This window comes from Acipenser ruthenus, chromosome 8, assembly GCF_902713425.1.
Source record: "Acipenser ruthenus chromosome 8, fAciRut3.2 maternal haplotype, whole genome shotgun sequence".
In the NCBI taxonomy this organism is placed as follows: Eukaryota; Metazoa; Chordata; class Actinopteri; order Acipenseriformes; family Acipenseridae; genus Acipenser; species Acipenser ruthenus.
In genome coordinates this window covers 13704892-13718664 of record NC_081196.1, presented here as the reverse complement: position 1 = coordinate 13718664, position 13773 = coordinate 13704892, and the positions used below count along the sequence as shown (strand labels likewise).

General features: G+C 39.4%; 1 protein-coding gene across 5 annotated transcripts in view; it reads left to right on the top strand.

Annotated features, from left to right (window-relative positions):
* The window catches only part of LOC117405689 (stromal interaction molecule 1-like), a 58045-nt gene that overhangs the window by 18228 nt on the left and 26044 nt on the right, over nt 1-13773 (top strand). For all 5 annotated transcript variants that reach the window (XM_059029515.1, XM_059029516.1, XM_059029518.1 and 2 more), the window contains exons 3-5: nt 1286-1400; nt 6159-6270; nt 6398-6513. In XM_059029515.1, the coding sequence (XP_058885498.1) occupies nt 1286-1400; nt 6159-6270; nt 6398-6513 (343 nt within the window). The remainder of the gene's footprint in view (nt 1-1285; nt 1401-6158; nt 6271-6397; nt 6514-13773) is intronic.

The following is a 13773-nucleotide window of genomic DNA, read 5'->3' as shown; positions in this document are numbered from 1 at the left end:
AAGTAATACAAAAATGACTACAAAAGATTTAGAAGTGAGTAGTTTTTCGAGATTTACGATTATACTGTAAATCACTTTCACGAATCAGCCCCCAAATGTAGTCTCCCATCATGTTCTCGTTATACTGTCCTTGGTAGCGGCGTTCAAAGTCCAGTATATCCTGGTGGAAGCGCTCGCCTTGCTCCTCCGAGTACGCTCCCATGTTTTCCTTGAATTTAGCAAGATGAGCATCAAGGATATGGACTTTGAGGGACATCCTACAGCACATTGTGCCGTAGTTCTTCACCAGAGTCTCAACCAGCTCCACATAGTTTTCGGCCTGGTGATTGCCCAGGAAGCCCCGAACCACTGCAACAAAGCTGTTCCAAGCCGCTTTCTCCTTACTAGTGAGCTTCTTGGGGAATTCATTGCACTCCAGGATCTTCTTTATCTGTGGTCTGACGAAGACACCGTCTTTGACCTTTGCCTCAGACAGCTTAGGGAAGAAGTCTTGAAGGTACCTGAAGGCTGCCGACTCCTTATCTAGAGCTCTGACAAATTGTTTCATAAGGCCCAATTTGATGTGCAGCACCTTCCGGGGGTCCCAGCCATACTCATCATACTTCAAGGCATCCAGCAAGGTCTTGATGCTGTTGTAATCCTCTTTGAGGTGCACCGAGTGAGCCAGGGGAAGAGGCGGTTACTTGTTTCCATTATGGAGCAGCACGGCTTTGAGGCTCCTGGATGAGCTGTCAATGAAGGACAGTATAATGAGAACATGATGGGAGACTACATTTGGGGGCTGATTCGTGAAAGTGATTTACAGTATAATCGTAAATCTCGAAAAACTACTCGCTTCTAAATCTTTTGTAGTCATTTTTGTATTGCTTTAGTATAAATACATGTTAATTTGGATTCATATGTTGTTTTTTTCTGACTTTATGTGAATGAAAAGACACAAATTCGCCCGTTTTCTCATTGGAATTAGGTCAATTTCAAAATATCACTCCTGGTCACAAAAACAAAGTTTGTAGGGAATAATAGCCATTTTCTATACTTTTGAGGCATAAGCAATTAGGAAATAACACTTACTACCCAGGAACAAAAATTGTGTTACATAGTGCTTGCTATTGTACCACAAATAATCAAAGAATCTAGGAGTCATTTATTGTCACTGTCAGGGTTACTCAATAAGATAAAAATAAAACAAAGGCTAGAGTGTAACCGAAGGCCTTATTAAAGTGTTTAATATTGATTTCTGCAGGATCTATGCTTAAGCTTAATCTCTTCTCTCTGTCCTCCACAGTTCCTGAGGGAAGACCTGAACTACCACGACCCCAAAGCCAAGCACAACACCTTCCACAGAGAGGACCAGCTCATCAGCGTCGAGGACCTGTGGAACTCCTGGAAGGCATCCGAAGGTACAAAATTACTGTGGAGGCTGCTTCTTAGTACCTCTACTTGCCGGCCAACCAATTCATTGGTTAGGGGGGCTTAAAGCTGTACTGTCTCACAATACATTTTTATTGTATTCTTGTTTTCCTTTTGTTTTATTAGCCTGATGTGTGTTCTACAGTAGTTTAATCGAAAGGCTTTACATTCCTGTATGTTAAAGGTAGTTATACTGTAGCAGCTGGGACACAAGCTTCCTTGTAAAGGCATTGCACATCAAGTTAGTTCCATCGTTTCTCTGGCACAATCTGATTGACTCTAAATGGTTTCCAGAATGAGTAGTGCACTTGTTCAATCGCCTTACCTTCTTCATTTTAGAATGCTGGTTACACTTCTGCAACCTCTGTAGCAGTACAAAGTTATGAGTGTCATCTACTATATTTCTCCCCCATGGATAACACTTTTTAGGAAATACATCATACTTCCACCGCTCGAGTCGTGCATAATGTAACAATGTATAAACGATATAAAATCATATGTGGCAGTAAACCTTTAACCAGCCCAGGCTAGATCTAATTTTTGGTATTCCAGCTTGCTGATATTGGAGTAGAAATTATATAAATGTTACCACAGAGTGAAGCACAGACTGGCCAAGGGATTTCTTTGCTGATTTTTGTCACTAATACAAGGTTAATATCCATTTGTTCACGCTTCCCCAGCAGACCTCTCTGTTTTAGTGCTTTAAAACTGTCAACTGGAATAAGCTCGCTATGCACTCTAATCCCACCACACTCACTGTAAGGCGCTCCTCTCACAGGCTGCCTCTGATGAGATTGCTTTTCTATCGTGTACCCTGCCAGTCACTGTCTTGTGTCTGGTCCCAAGATTGCTGGCTGTTCCAAGATTCTGCAGCCCAGTCTTGTTTGGGGGGCGGGGCGGGGCGGGGGGGGGGGCTAACCTTGGGCCTCCCAAGGACAGCTTTTTTGGAGCTGCCATGAAGCATTGCCCTTAAACATGCCTCCATATTGCTTTACAGCTGGAAAGAAACAGCAGACCTGGCTGGTTTGGGCAGGAGTGTTCTGCCCAAGAGGCCCGGAAGTCTGCTAAGATCACCTCTCTAGAACTTGCCTTGCAGTAAAATTATTCTGCTGACTGCAATGCAGTTCCAATCCAAGCTGTAACTCTGCCACCATTAAATTGCACACCACAAAAGCTAGGCAGTGTGCCAGAATGACCAAGCATTGCATTAAACTAACTGAGCACAAAGCACTTTGAGAGGCTACCATGAACTTGGGCAGGGCTCTTTTGATTTTTATTGAATGCAGTAGCTGTCATTGGGATATTTGTCTGTTTTTGAAGCAAGGATTAAATAGGAAAGCAAGGTTTTCAATTATATTGTTGGTGTAGTGTTTCAGATAAACACAGTCAGCTATATTAGCCCAGCCCCTGTCTCCCAAGAACTTCTTTCTACATTATCTCGTCAACTTTAGCATTAAAAAAAACACACACTACTCCTCAGTACCTCGGCTCTAACAATTCAACCACATAGTCATCTTGATTAATCTGTGCCTGGAAGAACTTAAACGGGCATAAAATAGGCCATTCCACTTTTTTTTTTTTTAATAAATGAAGTAGTGCATTGTTACATATACAAAAATTGTGTGTGTTGCGCAGGGTGAGTCATAGAGGTTGGTAACTTGTGGACGTCCGCTCTCGAGTTCCTGGGTGTAAAAAAGGAAGCCGGCTCTGTCATGGGATCGGGACTCTCACTGAACCTTCAGTTCACCTGAGCTGTGTGGGGAATTTCTGTGGTGAGGGGGGAAAGAAGCTTGAACATTCTAAATTGGGGAGAAAATAACTGGTCACAAATAATAAAAATAATAAACACAAGTGGTACTAGCCACCATTCCAACAAACCTGATTATGTGCAGGCTGATATTATCACCTATTTACCCAAGCAAATGTCACCAGAGTTAGTTTTAATTCCTAGTATACGGTTTTGAAACTATCTAGACATGGTCATAACTACATTCATTTTATTCCTTACTCTGGTGGTGACCTATATGATATTTCATTGAACCTTCCTTAATTCACACGACAGTCAAGTTGTATGTATCCCCTATAACTTTGAATAATCAGTCATAAGAAAGAGACACACACTAAACCCAAAATTGAAGATCTATTTTTGTTACAATGAGGAAGACCAAATGTACACAAGAGCACAAATGCCTTATCCTGTTTACTTACAGGGACGTGCTCGCTGCTTCACAAAACATGAAGTTAAATACGTTTCCACCGGCACATGAAGCTTAAAGGGTACATCAGCAGTACATGACAAATAAAACATAAACTATCCCACCTTGTTGTTCCCAATGTATTTGGTCACTGTATAATAATCTATATGCGACCAAACAGCTGCATATGCCACACTGCTAATGTCCAAAATCACTCTTCCCGAGCACCTCTTCTGAGCCTGAAAAGTTGACTTCTGCATGTACTGTCAGATGTACCGGCCCATGCCCAATGAAGCGTTGTTTAAGCTATATGACCTCCGTGTAGAATCACTCTTCTCTGTGTGCCAAACATGGTGTATGTGCTGTGTTAGTGGTTGTGGTATGTATTACCAATACATAATAAACGGTGATTAAAGTGAGGCGGTATGAGCTGGTATGCATACCAGTAAAAAAAAAAAAAGGTAATAAAAATAATTGAAAATTATACTACTGCGGCAGGACTTCCTGTTCACATCTCTTTTTCCCCAAAAAACCTTCGTGTTTCTGCGCAAGTATGCTTACCTTTTTAAAATGCATTTTACATTGATCTTTTACATTAAATATTTGATTGTAATATAATTTAACATTTAATTTCTATGAACCTTTTTATGATGCATAATCTAAATGGTTTTCACAATAACACTTTGTATGCTTTATATATAGATAAAAAGTCAATTGATAAAGTTAAATAATAAAATATCATGATGATATCAGTGACCCCCCCCCCCCCCCCCCCCCTCGCACAAAAAAAAAAAAGCTGATGACTGGAAAGGACCTTTTCTAATAGTAGAGCAGCTTCTGAGTCTCAATTGGATGAATGATTACCCCAATTAAAATGTAAATTAAACAGTATCACTGCACTTTTTATTTCTTTTTTCTTTACTTTGTAAATACCTGGAGTTAGCCTTACTTCATCATGGCTTTGCACATCAATGGGCGGGTGTGCTGCAGGTTGTGAAATATTTCCCAAGGCCAGTATGTGCATTTTGTACATGATTTATAATACCTCGCCACTTGTCTGCCATATCATGTATTATTAATTGTGTCGTTACAGTAATACATACATGCCCACACATTGTTGTTTGGAACACTGCATTTATTACAGACCTTCGGCGGAGCACATGAGTTTCACTATGATAATATCCAGACGCAGTCACATCAAAGTGATCCCTGCAGATAAACTAACTGGCAATCATATCAAAAGCTGGATTAATGTGTAAGCTATATGATTGTGCATGTGTTGTGTCAGGAAATGCAAATGAATAACCAAATATGAAGGATGAAAAAATGCAATATTTGTATTTTTTGGTCATTCTCAAAGACCTAATTCCGAAAGGAAATACATTGTTTCCTAATCTCATTTGCTAAGTTACTTTAAAAAAAAAAAAAAAAAGTGCCACAAAATGCACATACTGGCCACAGGAAATATTTCACAACCTGCAGCACCCACGCCCATCGATGTGCAAAGCCATGACATAGTATGGCTAACTCCAGGTATTTACAAACTAAAGAAAAAAGAAAGAAACAAAGTGCAATGATACGGTTTATTTTACATTTTAATTGGGGTAATCATTCATCCAATTGAGACTCGGAAGCTGCTCTACAAATTAGAAAAGGTCCTTTCCTCTCCTCAGCTGCTTTTTTTTTTGGGGGGGAGGGGGGGGGGTCACTGATATCATCATGATATTTTATTATTTAACTTTATCAATTGACTAGATAAGGGCGTCTGCTAAGAAATAAAATAATAAAAATATATAAAGTACAGAAAGTGTTATTGTGAAAACGTATTAGATTATGCGTCCGAAAAAGGTCCATAGAAATTAAATGTTAAATTATATTACAATAAAAATATTTAATTTAAAAGATCAATGTAAAATGCATTTTAAAAAGGTAAGCATACTCGCGCAGAAACACAAAGGCTTTTTTTGTGGAAAATAAGGCGCAAGTAGGAAGTCTTGCCGTAGTAGTATACTTTTCAAGTATCTTTTTTTTTTTGTTTTGTTGTTTTTGCCAACATACCGTCTTTGTGTTTTTTTGGTTTTTTTTACTGGTATGCATACCAGCTCATACCACCCCACTTTAATCACTGTTTATAAGATTGTCTGCATTTTTGTAGAAGTTAAATAAATAATAATAATAATAATAATAATAATAATAACGTCAACACTGTCATCAGACTGGATGGGCTTGTACACAATCATCAAGCCTTGCAGTTGATCTCAGAAATAAAAGCAGCAGAGAAAGAGAACTTGAGAGACAATAAAGAAGCGTCTTGCTCTTCAGAACAAATGTTTGAAGGGCAGTTTATTCCACTCTTTGGAGTCTATTATCATCTTGATAATACAGTTTGTTTACACTCTCCAGCGGTAGTTTTAGCTTTGGGCAGGAGCCCAGTGTACCACTACAGCAGTAGGAGGTTATATACCTATTCAAGCTGTCTAAGCCAAGAAAGCAGTACCAGGATTAGAAAGGACTCTGACTGTCTGTCTGTCTGTTTATACATTGTGATTTTAGTGTACAACTGGACAGTGGATGAAGTGGTGGAATGGCTCGTCACTTATGTGGAGTTACCCCAGTATGTAGAGACATTCAGGAAGTTAATGCTCAACGGAAGCAACATGCCGAGGTGAGTACAAACGCCTCTTTCATGATCTTTTTGGGTTGTAAAGATTTACAGCATGTATGTGATGTTTTCAAGCCCTGCAGGTCCAAGGCAGCATTTAACTATGATGTCTGATTCACATATCTTGCAGGCTGGCTATAAAGAATGCAACACTGACTGGCATTGTTCTCAAGATAGGGGATCGCAGCCACATGCAGAAGCTCCAGCTGAAGGCACTGGACACTGTGCTGTTTGGACCCCCACTGAGTGAGTGTCCTGCTGGTTCCTGGCTACTCTTTGACTGGGTGGGAGGATGGGTTGGTTTATAGCTGTGATGGAGGAGACGTGTCACTGACATGCTTGTTCTTGTTGTGAACTGTACTACTTCAGAAGGTCTTTTCCCCATCCCATTTTAAATGGGGTTACACGGTCTGCCAAGATAAATGCAATTTACAAATAGCTGGATGTAACTATTAACGGAAATATTCTGTAACGTTTTTCATTTATCTTTTTGTGCATGTTTAAAATACTTCTATTCTTTTTTTTAATTCACAAGAGGAGGAGGGGAGATTAAAGTTGTGGCAAGTGTGGGAGTGTGTTTCAGAAGAAGTATTTGTAAGCGTTGCTGTGATAATTCTGGTGGTTTTCCTGTTTAAGCAAGAACGTTAGTCAAAGACCCAACAGCTCCTTCAAAAAGACAAATGAAAATTCATTGTGTGGCTTGCAAAAAATTAAGAGAACACACTGTTAATTTATTGCAGAATAATTCCAGTTAGAATACAAATATAATACAAGCAAGGCTTTTTGGGAGGGCTTGTCTTGAAAGGCGAGCAACATATCTCATCTGTCCAAATACTTGTGGTAGGGTTGCAATAAGGTTGTGTATATTGAGCAGTGTTTGGTTTTGGAGTTTCAACCTGTATAATACATGTATAGAAAAACTCCACTACTGTCCAGGCAGCTCCATGGAAAATCCCCTAATAATTAGACAGACCAATTTAAAACATTTATTTAATATTGTTTTGCAACAGTCTTTTTTTCTGTATTGCTATTTTCTTTTTTAATTGGCTGATTGGTTTTTGCTGATTTAGGGGTTTCATTGGAGGCATGTCTAAGTGTTACATGTTAATATCAGCCACTGTGCCAGTTTAATGGGAAAGAACAGCTGAGTAAACGAAACCTTTCAGCAAACACAATGAAGTGTAATTACTGGGCAGCTATTTCTCTCCATTCTTTTCTGTTAAATTGTTTAACAAAGTGTACATACACTTGCCACTGTTACATTTTCTCCTAAATCTAGAGCACCGCTTATTCAAGCACACTTTTTGATTTTTTTACAGTACACGTTTTTTACATATACATATTCTAGCATTTGGTATTGGTATTGTTCTTTTTACATGTTGCTGACTGTTAGGGATTAAGCATAAAGTCATGGTTCATGTTGTTGATTTATTTTTTTTTGGTCCATTCTGTAATTCATTAATTTCATTTCCATGGAAAGAGCTTTCACCTGACCTCTCTGTATAATGTGTCATTACAATTCTTCTTCCTAGGGCCCTTCTATGAATGGTCGACTAACATTCAAGTGAAATATGTATTTTTAAAAAGGAATATACTCAATTAAATTAAATGATTTGCAAGAATGCTTCATGATGGCAAGAGAGCAGATGATTGAGATCACATCTCTTCCACTGGCTCAATCATACGAGCCTGAGTGTAAGTGCTTGTAAGAGTTTTAAAGATTTAATTGGATCGTAATTATTTATTTTGTCTGGCTTGTATAACACACTGCTTCTGGCACACATTGTTATTTACGGTAATTCCTGGCACATAAGCAAGTTTCTTTGCACACCACTGAGGAAAATGTGCTGTACAGCTGAAACCAATAGATTTATTGGGTGATAACTGGGTTTTCTAATAAAATGGGTCATCCCTCAAAATTTGTCTGGACTTCTACAAGCGGCAGTTGAAATAAATCCTGCAGCAAGTAAAAAAGAGAGGGAGGTTCTTGCTCTGTTGTCAAGTAGTCGTGTTATGAAAACAGAAACAGCTAGCCAGGAAAAGCAAATTAATCCTTTTTGACAATTTGCTTTTCTTGGAATATGACTCTATCCGTCCGTTTATTCATGTTTGTTTATTATGAAAGACTATGCTGTGAGCTCTGGTGAACAAAATGACTTAATGTACGTATGAACCCAGATTAATAACTGAGAATAAGCCAAAAAGTTACCATGCCGTCATAGGTCTTTTAAATACCTTCACTGTTTGTATTCAAACAGGAGGTCTCTTGAGAGAAATATGTGTCAAACATAGCAAAACCTTTGGGAGCTAGCATTGTAAGTATTTTTGTCAAAAGGTGTGTCCAGGCCTACAGTAGATGCAAGGCCAACCCGGTGCAACTTGTTCAGTCACAGAGACGCTTCGTTGGCAATGTTTGACATTTAAATAAGATGACAAACAACCTACAGCATTCAGCAAGCATGTTAAAACAAAACAAAAAAGCAACCACATACCAGGCTGTTAAAAGGCTGACTAATCTCTTGATGATGGATTGAACAGTGCTTTTGTAGCAGTATGACATTGGACCAGCTTTTGTCAAAACATGGTTCCATTTCTATAAGGGGGCCAAAGTACGGTAACTGGTCATGCAGGGATGGAAATAAAACTCATTCTTTTCGGTTTGATCCATTCCTGTTTTTACTAGTTTAATAAGACACACCTGAGCTTGTTACTGATACACTGGGGCTAATCAAGCAATGGGTGAAACTGCTGTGAAGTAGGAGTCCTGTTTTCATCCCTGTCTGGTGATGGAATTTAAGTACCTGCTTTGTATTCCAGGCACACCGTACTGGCGCACAACTCTGCTGTTTTTCAAACACACATGCAGCCCCCGTTGTAGAACTAAGCCTTCCCTCCCGTTTAGCTCTCGTGCAGGCCTCCTTTCTATTCAAATATTTAACCTCCTCTGACATTAGCCAGCAGCTCCATGCAACCATGCTGTGCCCTGTTTCTCCTGGAATCCATACTTTAAAACATTAATAACTCCTTATGGCAGTTACTGATACATTTATTTAGCAGGGTGTGTCACTAAGCAACACAAAGGAAATGCATGAGTTAAACCACAAGGTGAGTAGGCACAGCTTTCTGTACCACTTGTGCTGGCTTGAATATTTATTTTTCCTTTTATGAGTTTTCAAACCTTCTGCTGCAGTTGATTTCAGTATTGTGGAAACTCCTGAGTGAAAATGTAATGGCACTCTTCACTTTAGGTCACTTTGTGTTACAGCTGCATAGAGGCAGTACACTTAATGTTACTGCCTATATGTTTGTACACAGATGCGTTCTTTGATTGTCTTAAGTTCCATCACCAGCACTTTAACCTCTGACCAGACCACATGATGTAGGTTCTTTATAGTTTATATTCTATGAGTCTCTCAATAAGGTTCCATTACAGTTTGTGTCCAGTAGAAATGAAACAGACAATCTCATATGACGTACTCATTTGATTATGCTTTCCTTTTCTTCTATTATTATTATTATTATTATTTATTTCTTAGCAGACGCCCTTATCCAGGGCGACTTACAATCGTAAGCAAAAACATTTCAAGCGTTACAATACAAGTAATACAATAAGAGCAAGAAATACAATAACTTTTGTTCAAGTAAAGTACAAGTTTGACAAACCACAATTCAATAATACAGCAGGTAATAGTGATAGTTACATCAGGATATGATTAAATAGTGATAGTTACATCAGGATGTGATTAAATACAAAGTACTACAGGTTAAAAACTTGGCAGATTACAGTATTCTGAAGTACAGGATTAAATGCAGTAAAATAGGGGCTGATAAGAGCAAAATAAAGCACATTTGCATGAAGGGTGATAGTGTCCCAGGATACAAACAGAGGAGTTCTACAGGTGCTCTTTGAAGAGGTGAGTCTTAAGGAGGCGCCGGAATGTGGTCAGGGACTGGGCAGTCCTGACATCTGTAGGAAGGTCATTCCACCACTGCGGAGCAAGGGTGGAGAAGGAGCGGGCTTTGGAGGCAGGGGAGCGTAGCGGTGGTAGAGCTAGTCTTCTAGTGCAGGCGGAGCGGAGAGGTCGAGTGGGGGTGTAGGGAGAGATGAGGGTCTGGAGGTAGCTGGGTGCAGACTGGTCAAGGCATCTGTAGGCTAGTACAAGAGTCTTGAACTGGATGCGAGCGGTGATCGGGAGCCAGTGGAGCGAGCGGAGTAGTGGAGTAGCGTGGGCGAAGCAAGGCAGAGAGAACACTAGGCGGGCAGCAGAGTTCTGGATGAGCTGGAGCGGACGGGTGGTGGACGCAGGGAGGCCAGCCAGGAGGGAGTTGCAGTAGTCTAGGCGGGAGAGTACCAGGGCCTGGACCAGGAGCTGGGTAGCATAGTTGGTGAGGAAGGGTCGGATTCTTTGGATGTTGCTCAGGAAGAATCGGCAAGTGCGTGCCAGAGTGGAGATGTGCTGGGAATAAGAGAGGCAGGGGTCCAGGGTGACTCCAAGGTTCTTAGCTGAGGAAGAGGGAGAGAGTGTGGTAGATTCCAGAGGAACAGAGATGGAGAGATCAGAGGAGGGGGAGGAGGAGGGAAAGAAAAGGAGGTCAGATTTAGAGAGGTTGAGTCTTCTAGTTTTAAAGTTAGTTTTCCTGTTTAATGAGGTCATTGGTTGTCCTTGTAAACCAGTCAGAATTAAGCTTGGCATGCTGGTTGAGGTTTGTGCTGTTTAGGGGTACCCTGAGTAAGTCACTTAACCTCCTTGTGCTCCGTCTTTCGAGTGAGACATTATTGTAAGTGACTATGCAGCTGATGCATAGTTCACACACACACTAGTCTCTGTAAGTCGCCTTGGATAAAGGTGTCTGCTAAATAAACAAATAAATAAAACAGTGCTTGTTAGAATGTTTGAAACATACAAAATATACGCTAACACCAATAATTTCAAAAACTGAGCACCGTCCGCCCCTCCACCCTTCAGCTCGTGTTATCCAGAGGCAAACCTTTAATTTCTTCATTCTTCATCTCGATAGCAAATGTCTCGAAACCCCTCTGCTGTTTGGCATTTTTTTGTTAAATGTATCACGGAGGCACAACCAACCTCCTGGGTCACTTTCATAAGTTTGTATTATTATTATTATTATTATTATTATTATTATTATTATTATTATTATTATTATTATTATTAGGAGTAGTAAAAGTGACTGATAACCTGTTTGGAAGGGTAACTGTTGATAAAGCTTTGTTTTGCCTGAATCCGCTGCAGTTGGTGCTGCTGCAATGCAAGCTTACTGTTTATATCACAAGCAGCATTAATTACGTGTAAATAAATGTACATTTTTATGTTTTTAAATTATAAAAACATGATTACTGTTCTAATGTATTTTTGAACTACATGTGAATGTTTTATTCCATTTTTATATGCATTATCTGTAAAATAATAGGATTTTCAATCAAATATAAACAAGTAGCTATGGTGACATCACCAGTAAATTATGCAAATTGGTGCCAACCAAGGTTCGAACCTTCCTTCGGTAATGTGTTCCGAACCTTCGAAGGTCAAAATGTACCCTTCGTTGCAGCCCTAGTTGCCATACCCACTTGTATTAAATTAGAAACCCATCCTCACAAGGAGGAATTACACATAACACCAATGGTTCAGTAGTTCCGTTTAGGGATAAATGTGCAAACTTTACAATCTGCCAGTACTGCAGTGAGTATTCAATTCTTGATGGGAATGTTCTGACACAGGTCACAATTATTTAAGTACCTTATGGATTGATTGTTATGAATATCTGGTTTTAATAGAAACTTCAATATGCTGTATATTTTCACTGTTTAACCCACTAACTAAATGACTGATAAAGTTTAACAGCTGTCATTTTCCTGCAAGCCTTTTATAAATGAACTGTATGTTGTTCACATCTTAATTAATAAATGTGTATCCATTGTGGGGGCCCACTCAAAATGATGACGTGGGCCACATTTGGACCCTCCTGTTAAGTGCCAGGAGTTTAGGGGATGACGTGGAGATTGTAGGAAACCAGGGACTTCACTGAACCTTTAACAAGATCAAAAACTGAACTGAGCAACCAAAACAAGAAACTGGGAAACAGGAGACAGTCTCCAGGCACTCAGCTGGACAGCTGCTTGGGGTGCCTCTTAGAACAGATCAAAGAGAATGCGTTGCTATTAGAAACACAAAAGGGAAGGTAAAATAAGAATGGCAGACGTCAAGTCTGACACGTTCTTTTGTGTGTCCTAGGAAGTTAAGAGTCACAGCTGTTCGTTCTGCCAGCTTGTACAGAAAGCATAACCGTACAGTGACCTTCGTGGTGGTATTGTTGGTGGGTTGGGGGGGGTGGGGGCACAGGCTGGTGGTGACAGCATTTGGGGGGGCGAGGAACTGGGATAAGTGAATTGAGACTAGTGAAAGGGGAGAAGATTTGCTGCCAGATTTTACTGAGCGGGGACTTTCGTGATCAATGGTTTCCAAGATACCGATTTTATTATTTAGAAGGTGTGTTTGTAGATCTCATTTGTAAGGTAGCACCTTCAGGAGACGGCAGACTCTTTAGTTTCAAGTATTGTACTGGCCTCCTTCTAATTGCAGTCAAATGATAACAATTTATACAACACGGCCATAACCCTTTCAAGAACAGGATAACTGATGAGCATATGTGACAAATGTAGTTACACAGTACTTTTAAAAATAAATAGCAAGTAAAGAAGACCGCTTATAAAGTATTTTACTCCTAAAAAAATTCATAGCTTGTAAAATTCCTCACTTTTCATAGGTTTTGTGGAAAAAAAAAGTGCAATGGTGGATATGCCATCAAATTATTATTTATATATATATATATATATATATATATATATATATATATATATATATATTTATATATATATAATACTTTTTTTTTTTTTTTGTCGTCACGTTGCTGGCAAAATGATCTTGCAGTGGCGGTACAAACCAGGAAAGCTGCAAAATAAAATGTGTGGGAGCTTGAACTCACTTGACTTCTGAAAATGTATATTAATTATGATGATGTATGATTAAATACAGTAGAGGCTGGCTGCATTTTTAGAATGGGACCAAACATGCCTCCAACTTTTAAGTTTAACTTTAAGTAGATTATATAATACAAACCGATTTGTAAACCGTTTTCTTACGTTTTTGGGGGGATTTTTCTTTTTTAATTTTTTGAAAAACCTCAGCCATTCAGATAGTAGCTGTGTCTGAGAGCCTACCTTGAAAGCAGAAATACATGGTTGTCCAGCACTATGATGTATTATGGATCAAAAAATGACTAGAAGATTTCTGTTGCATAGTAGGGATCAAAAGCGGTTGATACCGGAATTATCTTGAACCAAGAAGGTACTGCTGCTGCAGATTGCATTTCATAGCTATATGTGCTGGTAAGGGTTTCTATCTCATTGTGAGAGAGGCCTGTGTTTAGTCAGTTTTGTTCAAATGCACTGTTAATCCAATTGTAGGTCAAATGAAAGCAATTAATGGC